Genomic DNA, 13,777 nt, shown 5'->3' with positions numbered 1-13,777 from the left:
GCTCAATTTCAGCCTTTGTGATCTGAAAACAGTTAAAGCTGCATACTTATGGATATTTCCATTCACTTATGCTATGTGGCATCATGTTCTGGGGAAACCCATCACAAGGAAATAAAGTCTTTATTACACAAAAGAGAGTCAAAAGAATTATGGGTACAGTACACCCTAGATGCTCTCGCAGAAACCTTTTCAAACAATTGGGGATCCTCATCATGCCATGCCTAAACATTTTTCCACTGGCGTGCATTGTGAACAATAATCATACAATGTACAGGACAAACAGTGAATATCATGATCATGGTACAACAAGCTAGCATGGTCATCACAAAGATATAAAAAACACAAACATGTACAGAAAGGAGTACATTACTCAAGCATAAAAGAATGTTAAATCAGTCATCTTCCAGAATCACGCTATTTATAGCCCGGCCACGCCCTATTACGTCATCTCAAACTTGATTTCCCGGCGTGCCGCTGGTAAGCATAGAGCGGCGCGCCAAGCTGGGCATTGTGCCAACAGCGGAAACCCAGAGGTGCCTCACACAGAGTGCATCCCAGAGTGCCCCTGAGAGCTACAACACCAAGAAGAATCGCTTCTCGGCTTTTGACAAGATCAATGTGTAGGTTTTTTGTTTTTTGTTTTTAAAAAAAACTGGGATGCACTCTGTGTGAGGCACCTCTGGGTTTTCGCTGTTGGCACATTGCCCGGCCTGGCGCGCCGCTGTATGCTTACCAGAGGCGTGCCGGGAAATCAAACTTGAGATGACGCAATAGGGCGTGGCCGGGTTATAAATAGTGTCAATCTGGAAGATGACGTCAGTCAGCCTGCAGCCGTTATGTTAGAAGGCGCTTTAGGCCCTCTGTTTTTAAAGCTTGTAAGAGTGTCAATCTTTATCCAAAAGCGACCGACGAGGCTTCTATACTTACTGGTGCCAACAGGTGGATGGGTTTTGTTGCAAGATTTAGTTTGACTATGTCAGTGCAAGGAATGGGTAATGGTTGGATTACTATTGCCTTTGTTCGAACTAGTGATGCTAAGAAGAGTTCTTTGGATTCCTTTCCAACTCGTGATGTAATTGCTTGGAAGACTTTTAATATTGTACATCAGTCTAATAAAGCATATGGAGGAAGTTATTTGTCTAGTGATGAACCACTAGTTTTAAGAAGTCGTGTGTGTCGTAAACTTGAAAGTTCTGAATCTGTATATTTATGGTGTAAGAGTGGTGGTTCGTTGGGTAATGATTGTAATGTACAAGGAGATATTATGTTTTATTATTGTAATATTTGACACTAATAAATATATTATTTTCCTTTATTAGAAATTTTTTATTAAAACAAAAACCAAAAAAAACTACACATTGATCTTGCATTGATCAAGCATAAAAGAATGTTAAATCAGTCATTGGGGATAAGACTAAATTCAAGAAACAACTTAACTTTATCTTTTGAATAGTTCTTTCTATTCTTTACAGAAATTCTTTTAACAATGTGCAAAAACTAGTGAAATGTGTTCCATTTTAAGCATTTCTTTAAGAAATGACTATGGAGTACTGGTATATCAATTGCCGACAATACTTTTTTGTGAATTAAAATGTATGCATTATAATTCGTTTGTGCAAGATCATTACTACTACAATCTAAGTTGTTATTTGAACACTTGAATCTTGTGTATATTTTTACATATGATTTAGATTGTAATCTTCATGACCATTTGCATATGGTTATTATTGTAATAGTCTGACACATTCTACATCCAAATGATACACTCGCATCAAGGATTCATGGATTGATTGATTCAATTTTTTAATAAAATTAAAAATAAAATAGGCTTTGTACGATTATTAGGAGTGTCTTTCTTCTGTATAGTATGATCGTCCTTACCAAAAAAATATTTTTTATTGTTCTGATTTGTACCTGTCACGTCCACTTTCTGTATTGTGTTCACCATGTAGTTCAAAGTCTGAGTTTACACTTTCTTCACCTGATTATTCAGTAGCCATTTCATTTAGCTATGTATATTTACACAGATCTTCTCCCTCGTCCATTTTAGTTCTCTCCTGAAATAAACAGCCTGATTCAGCGTATTGAATGTGCGCTAAAATCGTATTTATGTTACGAAAAAAGATATCAAAAGTGCTACTCTGGGTCCCATGGACACAAAAAGTACTTACCTGCTTGTTACCATCAGTTCTGGCAGACCCAAACACGTCAAAATCGCTCCTAGACAATGGACTTCAACACACATTCAGCAATCAAATTTCACAACAATGAAAGATAAGAAGCTACACGACATGCCACACAGGTACAGTGTTATAAATCTAACAAAAATTAATCACCAACATAGCCCAGAGTCTGGACTACGCTACTCTACAGTAGCAATGGAAGATTAATTCAATATTGCAGGTTTACGCTGAAATGTCAAGATATTTGAACATGCCTCTCATACACAAGCTCTCTCCACGGCCAATGCAATTAAAGGAGAGTCACAACTCACAAGTCAGAGTTTGTAAGAAGGTAGAAAGACAACTGACATTGCAATTAAGCCGGGTTCACACACAGAACGAAAGCATCGCCACAAGTCAAGTCATTCTGGAGTGGCGCTGTGAGCTACCGTTCACATAGGACGCCACAAATTCTTCGTAATTGCGCAGTTTGCAAAATGGCGTCACCTGCCTCAGCTGATTAAACGGCTGTACATATTACTAAATAAGATGTTTTGGAAACATAATAAATGTAAAATATTACTTACAAAAGTGTTTCTCGTCTCGACTACATGTTTTAAGAACCGGACTGCAGCTTCAAATCAAGCAAGGCTGGGTTTAGAAATATCGTCTGTAGACGCACCATTCTTAAGTGATTTCAGTACTTCATTCATATAAGCATTTCGAATGCTTCGAATTTTTAATTTTGTTGTAGCTACATAAATTCCAGGTACAAATTCACGCATACTGTTTACTATTTCAATTCATGCAGCATCTCTCAAATTTCTGTCTTTGTTTGATTCGCTTTTGTGGTTCCAAAGGCATTCTCGTTCTAGATACGCCTCCAAGAATCTCATAATTGTCGCTGTTGACCACTTTCGACATATTAATAGCAAACGCACAAACAAAAGCACTATCTGCGAACGAATGCTCACTAGAAAGGTTTTAATCCAGCCGCGAGGTAGCAATCGAATGACGTTATTCCATTGTCAAGGCAAAATGTCGCAACAATGTAAAACGAAGTTCAACTTTTTATGGCGTGACAAAAGTATCGCTTCTTAAATGGCGCCACCGAAACTAGGAGTTCACACATGCAACTACAAAGCAACTGCAGTTCGCCATTAGCAGTGGCGATACTTTTGTTGCCTGTGTGGACCCGGCTTTAGAAACCACCAAGATAATGAAACTGTTACTTTTAGTAGAAAATAATCCAAGTGGGTGGAGCAGCTGCTATTTGAAACAAAAGTAGTAGTTGCCACAAAGATACACTGACGGTTGAATGTCATACTGATTGTTTGTTTGTATCAACTTTTCTGTGATGAGTCTTTTTGCCCAATTTTGCTTCTTTCTCCTATTTATGAAGAAAGCAATGAGAACGAAACGAGCAAAGTGACACATTTAGTACAAATAAATATAAATATGATTTTGAATGCTCATAGATCTATATATACCTTTTTGTATATCGAATCTGAGAAGTGTGTTGTAAGACTATTATCAGACACAATATCAGTGTGATTCACGTGGTAAGTGTGTAAACACTTCGAACTCCAGAGTCCTCGTGGAATTTCAGCTTTTGCGTGTCAGCTCTATTAGAGGCAAGTGGGTTGTTAGCATTTCGCAATTTCACCGCGCAAGGAAATGCTTAGAGTAGAGCAGTGTATTAACAAAATAAAAGAGCCGTATGGATTGTCACATTCCTGCCCCTTTTACACTACTCGAGCCCGACCTTGAAAATTGTGCGAATGAAAAATGATGAAAATAATCAATGTCGTACAATTTTATCGGTATTGTTGTTTGACAGCAAAATGGAAAGTCCATTTTTTGCGTATTCATTATAATGCAAAAAATGAATTTTTGTTATGGCCACATCCTGTAGTGCTTGTTGTGAAACAGGCTTTCGTCCTGCCCGTTTGCTCATTTACCGGACATCTGCAACTTCATTCCTCAACGTACCCTCCCTGAATCATTGTTTTACTATGGCTTTACTAGTTGCTGCCCAAAATATTAATAGCCTCTTTCCATTTTTCTTCAAAGCTGCGGTCCTGTAGGTTAATTAAAGTAAATTTATTTCATTCATTACTCATATAGACCCTACTCATATTAAACTTTCCCTTGCTCCGTTTGCGAAATATGAATTTTTCAAAAGTGTTTGCAGCGTGTATCACTAGAGCATATTTTGTTTTTTCATTGCACAAAAGGAAATCATTAGAACTGTGTGAAATGTTTACACATATACATGTTGCAAGCATTTGTTTAAGCAGTTGGGAATGTTAACCACACCCTCACAGTATCTATATCTACAATCATAGGCTACTCTCCAAACCACTGTAAAACGCATGGCATAGGGTAGGCCTACTACCGATTGTACCAGTTATTGGGCTTCTTCCTGTTCCATTCATGTATAGAATGTGGGAAGAATGACTGTTTACATTTCCTCATGCATGCTGTCGTTAATGTTATTCTCGCATTCCCCATGGGAGTGATTTGTAAGGAATTGTAAGATATTCCTAGATTCATCATTTACAGTTTGTTGTTGATGCTTTATAAATAAGCTTTCTCAGGACAGTTATGTCTATCTTCAAATTAGTTAGTTTTGTGTTCCATTGGTCATTTGTGTGATTTCTTGAGCACCTCTGGGCCAACCAAACTTGTGACTTCTGCTGTCCTTTGTTGTATGTTTTCAATATCTTCTGGTAGTTCTATTTGGTATGGGTCACACATACTTCAGAGCATTACTATAGGGTGGTGCACGAGTAAATTGTAAGCAATCTCTTTTGTAGATAAATTGCATTTCCTCAGTATTCTAACAATGAACCAGTCTGCCACTTGCTTTACTTAAGACTGACTTCTTAGGACACACCCAATGTTACTTAGTTATATCTATCATTTCCTCCATCCAAGATAATATGGTGCATCCTCCCTATCATGAAATCTTCAGTCCAGTCACAAAACTTGCTTGATAGGTCCCTATGGGCTTACTTTTGACAATAAGTATTGGTCTGGTATCGAATCAAATGCTATTTGGAATTCGAGAAATACTTTTAGCTGACTGCTTCGATCTGTGGCTTCTAAGATGTCATGTGAGAAAATTGAAACTTCAGTTTTCCTGATCATAGTTTTTGGAATCCTTTATTAATTGGTGAAATCTGTTTCCAACAATACATTGCAACTCAACGTTGGGTTAACGGAAGTATCCGATTCCACCTGTTGACTTTGACCCGTGACATAAGGCTGTTGTGGTGTGTGATGTCACGATGGCGCGGAATTTAGTTTGTGAGAGTGGCTTGTTTGTAGGTGTCGTTTTGATGTGATTGGTGGTGCTCTCTGGTAGTGTGTTCATGTGTTGTGTGTTAGGTGATGTTTTTGGATGTTTCGTTGCGTAAATCTGAACTGGAAATGCCATTTAAAATGTATAAACTATAGAGTCTATCTGAAAAACCTAACAGGTTCTTTGGAAGATTGGTTCATACCTTTTTTTTTTTTTTTTGCTGGCCACAGTTAAGGAAATACTGTCCAACTCAATAGATCCTCATATCTCTATCCTTCGCCCCTCTAAGGGTTCAAGTTCTTCTATTTCTAGTGCTGTTTTAGTGTTTGATTTTTTACCAAACAGATTTTTTTTCCTTTTTGGCACAGGATATGCATATATCAACGATTTCATCAGTGATTTCATCTTCTACATAAACGTCTACATCTGCAAACCACTATGAGGTGCAGGGCAGAGGCTATGTCCCAATGTACCAGTTATTAGGATTTCCTCATGTTCTATTCACATAAATAGTGTGAGGAGAATGATTGTTTCAATGTCTTCATGCATGCAGAAATTATTCTAGTCTTATACTCATGATCCCTATGTGAGCAATATGTAGGGGGTTGTAGTATATTTCTACAGTTGTGATTTAAAACCGTTTCTTGAAACTTTATTAAGAGACTTTCTCGGGATGGTTACGTCTATCTTCAAGAGTCTTCCAGTTCAGTTCCTTTAGTATCTCTGTGACACACTTCCACAGACTAGACAAACCTGTGTCCATTGGTGCTGCCCTTCTCTGTATGCTTTTAACATCCTCTGTTAGTCCTATCTGATACAGGTCCCACACACTTGAGCAATATTCTAGAATGGGTTGCATGAGTGATTTGTAAGCAATTTCCATTGCAGATTGTTTGCACTTCCCCAGTATTCGAGTAATAAACTGAAGCCTACCACCTGCTTTACCCACAACTGAACCTATGTGAACATTCCATTTCATATCCTTACAAAGTGTTACACCTAGGTATTTGTATGAGTTGCCCAATTCCAGCAGTGACTCTGTGTTATTATGGTCATAGGATATGTCTTTTTGTTCTGTGAAGTGCAAAATTTTACACTTCTGAACATTTAAAGCAAATTGCCAGTCTCTGCTCAGCTTTGAAATCTTATCAAGAGCTGACTGAATATTTATGGATTATAGATAACTGCATCATTTTCAAAAAGTCTGATGTTACTATTAATATTGCGTGCAAGGTCATTAATATACAAAGTGAACATCAAGAGTCCCAACGCACTACCCTAGGGCACACCCAAAGTTACTTCTATATCTGACAAATACTCTCCATTTGAGATAACATGTTGCATCTTCCCTACCAAAAAGTCCTCAATCCAGTCACAAATTTCAGTTGATATCCCATATTATCATACTTTTGACAATAAACATAGATGTGGTACTGAGTCAAATGCTTTTCAGTAATCAACAAATACAGCATCTAACTGATTGCCTTGATCCAAAGCTATTAGGATGTCATGCGACATGATTGTTGTTTTCAAAATCCATGCTAGTTGGCACTGTGCACGTCATTCTGTTCCAGATACTTCATAATATCTGAGCTCAGAACATGTTCTAAGATTCTACAACAAATCAATGTCGAGGATATTGGATGGTAGTTTTATAGATCACTTCTACTTACCCCTCTTGTAGACAGGTGTGATGTGTCTTTTTCCAAGAACTGGGCATTGTTTTCTGTTCAAGGGATCTATGATAGATTATAATTGGAAGAGGGGCTAACTCAACTGCAAATTTAGTATAGAAAGTGACAGGATTCCATCGGGCCCTAGACTTTGTTCAGCTTTAACAATTTCAACTGTTTCTCAACACCAATAACACTAATACTTATTTCGTTCATCTTTTCAGTGGCATGAGGATTCAATTGGGACAATTCTCCTCAGTTTTCCTTCATAAAGGACCATTTGAAAATGGGGTTACGCATTTCAGCTTTTGCTTTGCTACCCTTGGTTTCAGTTCGTTTCTCACTAGGGACTCGACACTAATTTTGGTGAAACTAACAGCCTTTACATATGACCAGAATTTCTCTGGGTTCTGTGAAAGGTTACTTCACAATATTTTGCTGTGGCCATCATTGAAGGCACCACACATTGCTGTCTTGAGAGATTGCGTTTCATTCAGCATCTCTCTACCTATAGCTATACCCTCTCTTTTACACCTATTTCTTTAGGAGTATCTTTACAGTGACTGTATACCATGAGATTCCATTCCATTATGAACTGTTCTACTGGGTACATGCCTATCCAGTTCATGGTCAACTATTCTTTTAAACTTGAGCCCGAGTTCCTCTGCTTGCTCCTGCCCTGTGCTGAAAATTTCAAGTTCCTCATTGAGTTTTCAGAGAAGGCATTTATTGAATTATCACAGGATGTCTTATCATGCCCACCACTAACAAACCTGTAATTTTCCCAGTTGACTGTTGGACATTAAAGTCTCCACCAATGACTATAGTATAATTGGGGAACTTATGTACACTTGAACTGAATTTTTCTCAAAAGTCTTAGGTTACATCCTGAGATGAGTCTGGTGGGCAATAGAAGAATCCAATTATTATTTTATGGCCACCCAAACAATCTCACATGCAGCTTCAATTTCTACATTGGTGGATTTTAGTTTCTTGTCTTCTGTGCAAATAGACCACCTCTATTTCCCATTTGCCTATCCTCTTGATATACCCTTAAATTTTCTCCAAAAATCCTGCTGTTACAAATTTTAGGTGTCCACCAGCTTCCTGTACCTAGTTTATGTGAGCTTCACTGCTTTTAATATGCACTTGAATTTCTGGTGCTCTGTTGCGAATGCTTCGGAAGTTTACCATTAGGATTTTCAAAACTCTCACCTGTGGGAGACATTTCTTTCGATCTTACACTGATACTTCTGGGTTTCCTACAACTATCATTATATGGATTGGATGGAGAGTCACCTTAAAAAACTGTGCACGCCGCCGCCGCCCCCCCCCCCCCCCCCCCACTCCAGCCAGTTACCTGGGTAGCTCTGATATGTAGTGCACACCTGACCCATTTAGGGGGATCCTGCAGGTCTCAACCCTATGGTGCAAGTTCAAGAAGTCACAGCCAAGAATGACATCAGAGCCCAGACGACAGGCGTCATTTGTTCCAACATGAGCCACAATCTGCTGTTGATTGCACCCTGTTCCCTCAGTGGCTGCTGGAATAGCATCTTTGACATGTTTTGTGAAGCCCCCAGGTGCACACATTGTTGCCATTTCAATCATTCGCTACACGTGTGAACCGCCCACGATTAAGAGACCCCTTTTCTTTTGCATTTGCCGCCTCCTGACGCTGGACAAAACACAGTTCCACAAAACAGGTGAAGTGAGTCCCACTGGCTCAGTTTCAGTAAAAGACTGCACTCAAACTTGTTGGTTAGAAGGATTCGTACAATACCCTGAGTCCTTCCTGGTCCCCACCCACCCTGCCAGGATGCCTAGCATAGTTGGATGGTGACAGTTTGGTTGAGAGTTGGCAAAGCCAATACATGTGAAAGCAAAAAACCTGTTTGTAGTGGAAAAACTTATCTGTAGCTTAGTCCCTTTAGAAAAAATCACCAATGATATCACATTATCATTGTCATGTTGTTTACAACATTTGTCACATGTTTTCAATTTCACTTGTAAAAGCCATCGACTAGTATCACATGTTCCTCTTTATCCAAATATCTTGTTCACAGCATTTGCAAACACTGGACTCGCATTCGGGAGGACAACGGTTCAATCCCACGTCCGGCCATCCTGATTTAGGTTTTTCGTGATTTCCCTAAATCGCTCCAGGCAAATGCCGGGATGGTTCCTTTGAAAGGGCATGGCCGTCTTCCTTCCCTAATCCAATGAGACCGATGACCTCAATGTCTAGTCTCCTTCCCCAAAGAACCCAACCCAACCCAACAGCATTTGCAAGGGAAACATATTCCCATTACTCATTTACTGTGGGCTCTCTCTAAGTGATTTGATAGTTATGTTGTGTTTTTATTACGTATGGTAGGCCTTCCCAAACTGTGTAGTTATCTCTGTATTTCATGTTAACCGATTATAAAGCTGAGTATGAATCTAGAACAGTGGCAATGCTATTACTTGCTTGTTTTGCTGAATAATGTTGGCAGCAGTCATTATTACATTTTATGGTAACCCAAGAAAATGTGCAAACAGCTGATTGTAAGTACCAATGAAGAGAGCAGCAGACAGGTGTAGTTTGTAACGGAGAGTTGAACTACTAACAAAACACATCACACTTTCTCACCTGTTAGGGTTACCAGTAGCTGCCTGGTGGTTATGAGAAACAGATACTTTGCTGCCATATGTACCGTACGAATAAAAGTGGATTAATTGAAGAATTCAATATTGCTAGCCAACACCCAACCAAAATGTCAGCTTTGAATCTGACCTAGTACTCAGGCTAAAGCACAGAATTGTATGCCATCGCATCTATGAGTTCATGTTCAAATTAATTCACCAAAATGCAAGGTCCAACCCAACCCAATTTCAGACTATTTGAGCAACAAAGGAATGATGCTTTGAAACACAGAGTAATTAATATGTGTAAACTAGCTCTACAGGAGTTGATGACTCATGCTGGGTCATAGCGATTCCACAACCATCTGCCTCTCCTGTCAGTGTCACCACTTACTTTTGTGCCCTGAGGTCTGTTGTCTGCACAAAAAATTGGGGTCCCTTGCTGTACTGAAGTATCCAAAAAGAGATTCCCACTCTTTGTATAAGATCATGCACTGCATAGAACAGAAAAGGAAACTGAATTAAAACTAAGGCTCCCTTTGAATGCAATAACTGGTTTGAGAGGCCCAGCCCCTTGTATTGCTAAAGGACCACTTATCTCGTGGCAACAAGAACCAAGTTTGTGAGAATTTGTTGTTTCTGGAGGATTATCTTACAGGTATAACACAGCAGCTGGTATTTCATGTCATGCTACAGATTCTTACAGACAAGCTATTTGTTGTAACAGTGTCACATAAACTTCTAGAGACAAGTTTTTCTTAAAAATAATTATTTTGTAACCAATTTAATCAGTAATTATTATCATCATATCAAGTCTCTGATAGTGTAATTATATAAAAACTATCATTTCTGTTAACACAGACTGATGTCAAAAAGATAGTTACAGACTGAAACACATTACTAAACAAAATTTTAAAAAACCCTCTCATGATTGGACTGATGTAAGTACTATAATTTGAAGCATTTGTGTCACTGTATCTGCGTCATGACAATACCACAAATTCGCTTTCCTGTATGCAGTTCTATAGCTGTAGGGGTTGGACAAAAAAATAGAAAGACTGCAAGAAATGCACATTTAAACATAAATGCCAATGTTAGCCAAGCCTCAGGTGGCCATTTCATGTTTGACCACTGATTGCACTTTTGCAACGTCCCCAATATGTCGCAAGGGACAGTTGTGGTCAGAACACAGTGTTCTGTGTAATTGTGAGTGCATTATGTTGGAGCTAAGTGAGTTTGAACATGGGCAGATTGTTAGTGCTCGAATGGTTGGTGCTTCCATAAACAAAATAGTTGAAGTATTCGGTATATCAAAGATTTATACAGCATACAGGGAAAGCACAAAAATATGATATGCTAACTTACAACAAGGAATTGTGTGATGAGAAATCGTGAAGGAAGGTCATTGAAGATTGTGGTGAAAAATATAAGAGCATGACAGCAACAAAAATCACTTCAGAACTGAATGTCGCACTCGCGAACACTGTCAGCACGAAAACACAAAGGGAGCTCCATAAGCAGGAAACAGCAGGGTGAGCTAGCATTCCAAAACCATTCATCGTTTATGCAAATACCCCTAACGACTAAACATAAAATCTGAACTGTGAAACAATTTTGTCATATCAGTCTTGTTTCACAGTATTTCCAACTCCTGGCCAAGTTTATGTCCCAAGAGTGAAACCTGGTGTGGGTATGGTCATGATTTAGGCAGCCATATTGTGGTATTCCATGGGCCCATAGTTACTCTGCAAGGATGCATTACTACCAAGGCTTATGTGACCATTTTGGCTGGCCTGGTCCATCCTATAGTGCAGTGTTTGTTCACGACAGTGATGCTGTGTTCCAAGATTATAGAGCCCGTGTTCACACAGATCTCATTGTCTTTGACTGGTCTTTTGAGCACAAGGATGAACTTTTGCACCTACCTTGGCCACCAGTCAGTCACCAGAGCTCAATATTGTTGAGCCTTTGTGGTCTATCTTGGAGAAAAGGTGTGTGATCACTGTCCACCTCCATCATCTTTACCTTAACTTGGAATTATGTTGCACGGAGAATTATGTAAGATTCTCTTGAAAACCATACAGGACTTGTGCCTAGCCATTCCGCAATGACTGAAAGCTGTTTTGACTGCCATCATGATGATGTGTTGTTTTTGGTTTTCATATTTTTGTCCAATCCCTGTATTTAGCAACAATGTAATTACTGTAGTGCAAAGAAAATGGAGGTTTAATAGTTGAACAAAAATGCATGTACTTTGCTTTGATGGGAAATATATAGTTATAATGTTTGCCTCTGGATTTAGAGTTATTGTGAATAAGACACTTTACATTTGTTGAAATGAGGATCAGCACCATGATAAAATATGGATTCAACTAAAAGATGTTGCAAATGCCAAGTATCACATAAAAAGAAACACTGTACGATCTAATAAGAAAATAGCATCATACTGTCTAGTGGAAGGTCCATTCTGCATTGGTGGTTTTAGGATGAAACTCAAAGAAGTTGTACAATGTTGAGACAGCATTACTGCTGAGACTGAACACTATCCACAGTGTTCCATTTAAGTGTGATGAGTGTAAGCTGTATAATTGTAATGGTCATCAAGATTCTCAAATAAGATTTATGTAAGTAAAATAAAGTCTCGAGCAAAATACAGTAACTGATAACAGATTTTCGTTTCTTTTCAGACATGGCATTCAGTGGCAAAGTGGTTTTAATTACAGGTGCTAGTTCTGGAATTGGTGCAGCGACAGCAATACATTTATCACGGCTTGGAGCTTCTCTTTCTTTAACAGGCCGAAATGAGGAAAACCTGAAAAGAGTGGCAAAGTCCTGTGAGGTTCTTCCTGAGCATCCTCAACCATTTTTGCAGATTGGGGACATCACCAATGAAAATGATACAAAAAATGTTATAGAAGGAACATTAAAACATTATGGCAAACTTGATGTTTTAGTGAATAATGCTGGTATTATAGAGACTGGAAGCATTGAGAATACATCATTAGATCAATATGACCGAATCTTCAATACAAATGTTAGGTCTATGTACCACATTACTATGTTAGCAGTTCCCCATCTTATAAAAACAAAAGGCAGTATAGTAAATGTATCAAGTGTGAATGGTATACGATCATTTCCTGGAGTACTGGCATACAATATGTCTAAAGCTGCAGTGGATCAGTTTACAAGGTGTATTGCTTTGGAATTGGCAGCCAAACAGGTTCGTGTCAACAGTGTCAATCCTGGAGTGACACTAACAGAGCTGCAGAAACGGGGTGGTTTGGATGAAGAAGCTTACTCAAAATTTTTAGAACGTAGCAAAGAAACACATGCTCTTGGCCGTGTAGGGAAACCTGAGGAAGTGGCTGAAGCAATAGCTTTCCTAGCTGGTGATACTGCAAGCTTTATTACTGGTGCAAGTTTGCCCGTGGATGGAGGTCGTCATGCTATGGGTGTTCGATAAGCCCAGATTTTGCTGGAAGTATTCAAATACTTGAATGGGGCTTTCATGGTTTAATACTGCAGCCATTTATACTATACAATAGATGAAGTCATATTATGGGACCAAAGCATTTATATATATATGTGTGTGTGTGTGATACTTATTGTAACAATTATATTATGAATAAATGTAATTTTCACCAATGGAACTCTCTTTAAGCACCTTTCAAACAAATCTTTTGAACTTAAAAATGCAGACAACACATAAATTAACAAATACTGTTTTAGTGAAGGAGAAATTTGCTTTGGCTAATCAATAGTTTAAAGGCCACCAGTGGCAAATACCATAATTTTCATAAAGTAGATAATATTAATGAGGTTATACAGAATTAACTAGACATACATTATTTGTATTTTCTCTCCGATAGTAATGATTGAAGTCACTCAGTTGTCATCCAGCTTTGGGTTATTTCCCACAGTTCACCAGGAGAATTGTGGTCCATAGTGCATTAGCTATTAAAAACTTGTTCATACACTCAAATAATTCCAGTGATTTAAATGTAAAGTAA

At 38.5% G+C, this 13,777-nt stretch overlaps 1 protein-coding gene across 3 annotated transcripts; it reads left to right on the top strand.

Annotated features, from left to right (window-relative positions):
* Positions 1–3,355: 3,355 nt before the first annotated feature.
* On the top strand, positions 3,356–13,412 carry LOC126272760 (3-oxoacyl-[acyl-carrier-protein] reductase FabG-like). 3 transcript variants are annotated; one of them, XM_049975879.1, is made up of 2 exons: positions 3,356–3,415; positions 12,455–13,412. In XM_049975879.1, the coding sequence occupies exons 1-2, from the start codon at positions 3,382–3,384 to the stop codon at positions 13,228–13,230; spliced, it is 810 nt and encodes a 269-aa protein (XP_049831836.1). In that variant the 5' UTR covers positions 3,356–3,381; the 3' UTR covers positions 13,231–13,412. The 3 variants fall into 3 exon arrangements, with proteins under 3 accessions (XP_049831836.1, XP_049831838.1, XP_049831837.1); XM_049975881.1 differs by lacking the exon at positions 3,356–3,415 and adding an exon at positions 3,478–3,724; XM_049975880.1 differs by lacking the exon at positions 3,356–3,415 and adding an exon at positions 3,482–3,796.
* The last annotated feature ends 365 nt before the right edge of the window (positions 13,413–13,777 follow it).

The sequence above is a fragment of the Schistocerca gregaria genome, chromosome 5 (genome assembly GCF_023897955.1).
Source record: "Schistocerca gregaria isolate iqSchGreg1 chromosome 5, iqSchGreg1.2, whole genome shotgun sequence".
NCBI lineage: Eukaryota > Metazoa > Arthropoda > Insecta > Orthoptera > Acrididae > Schistocerca > Schistocerca gregaria.
Note: the sequence above shows the minus strand (reverse complement) of the source record. Positions and strands in the feature narration are given on the sequence as shown.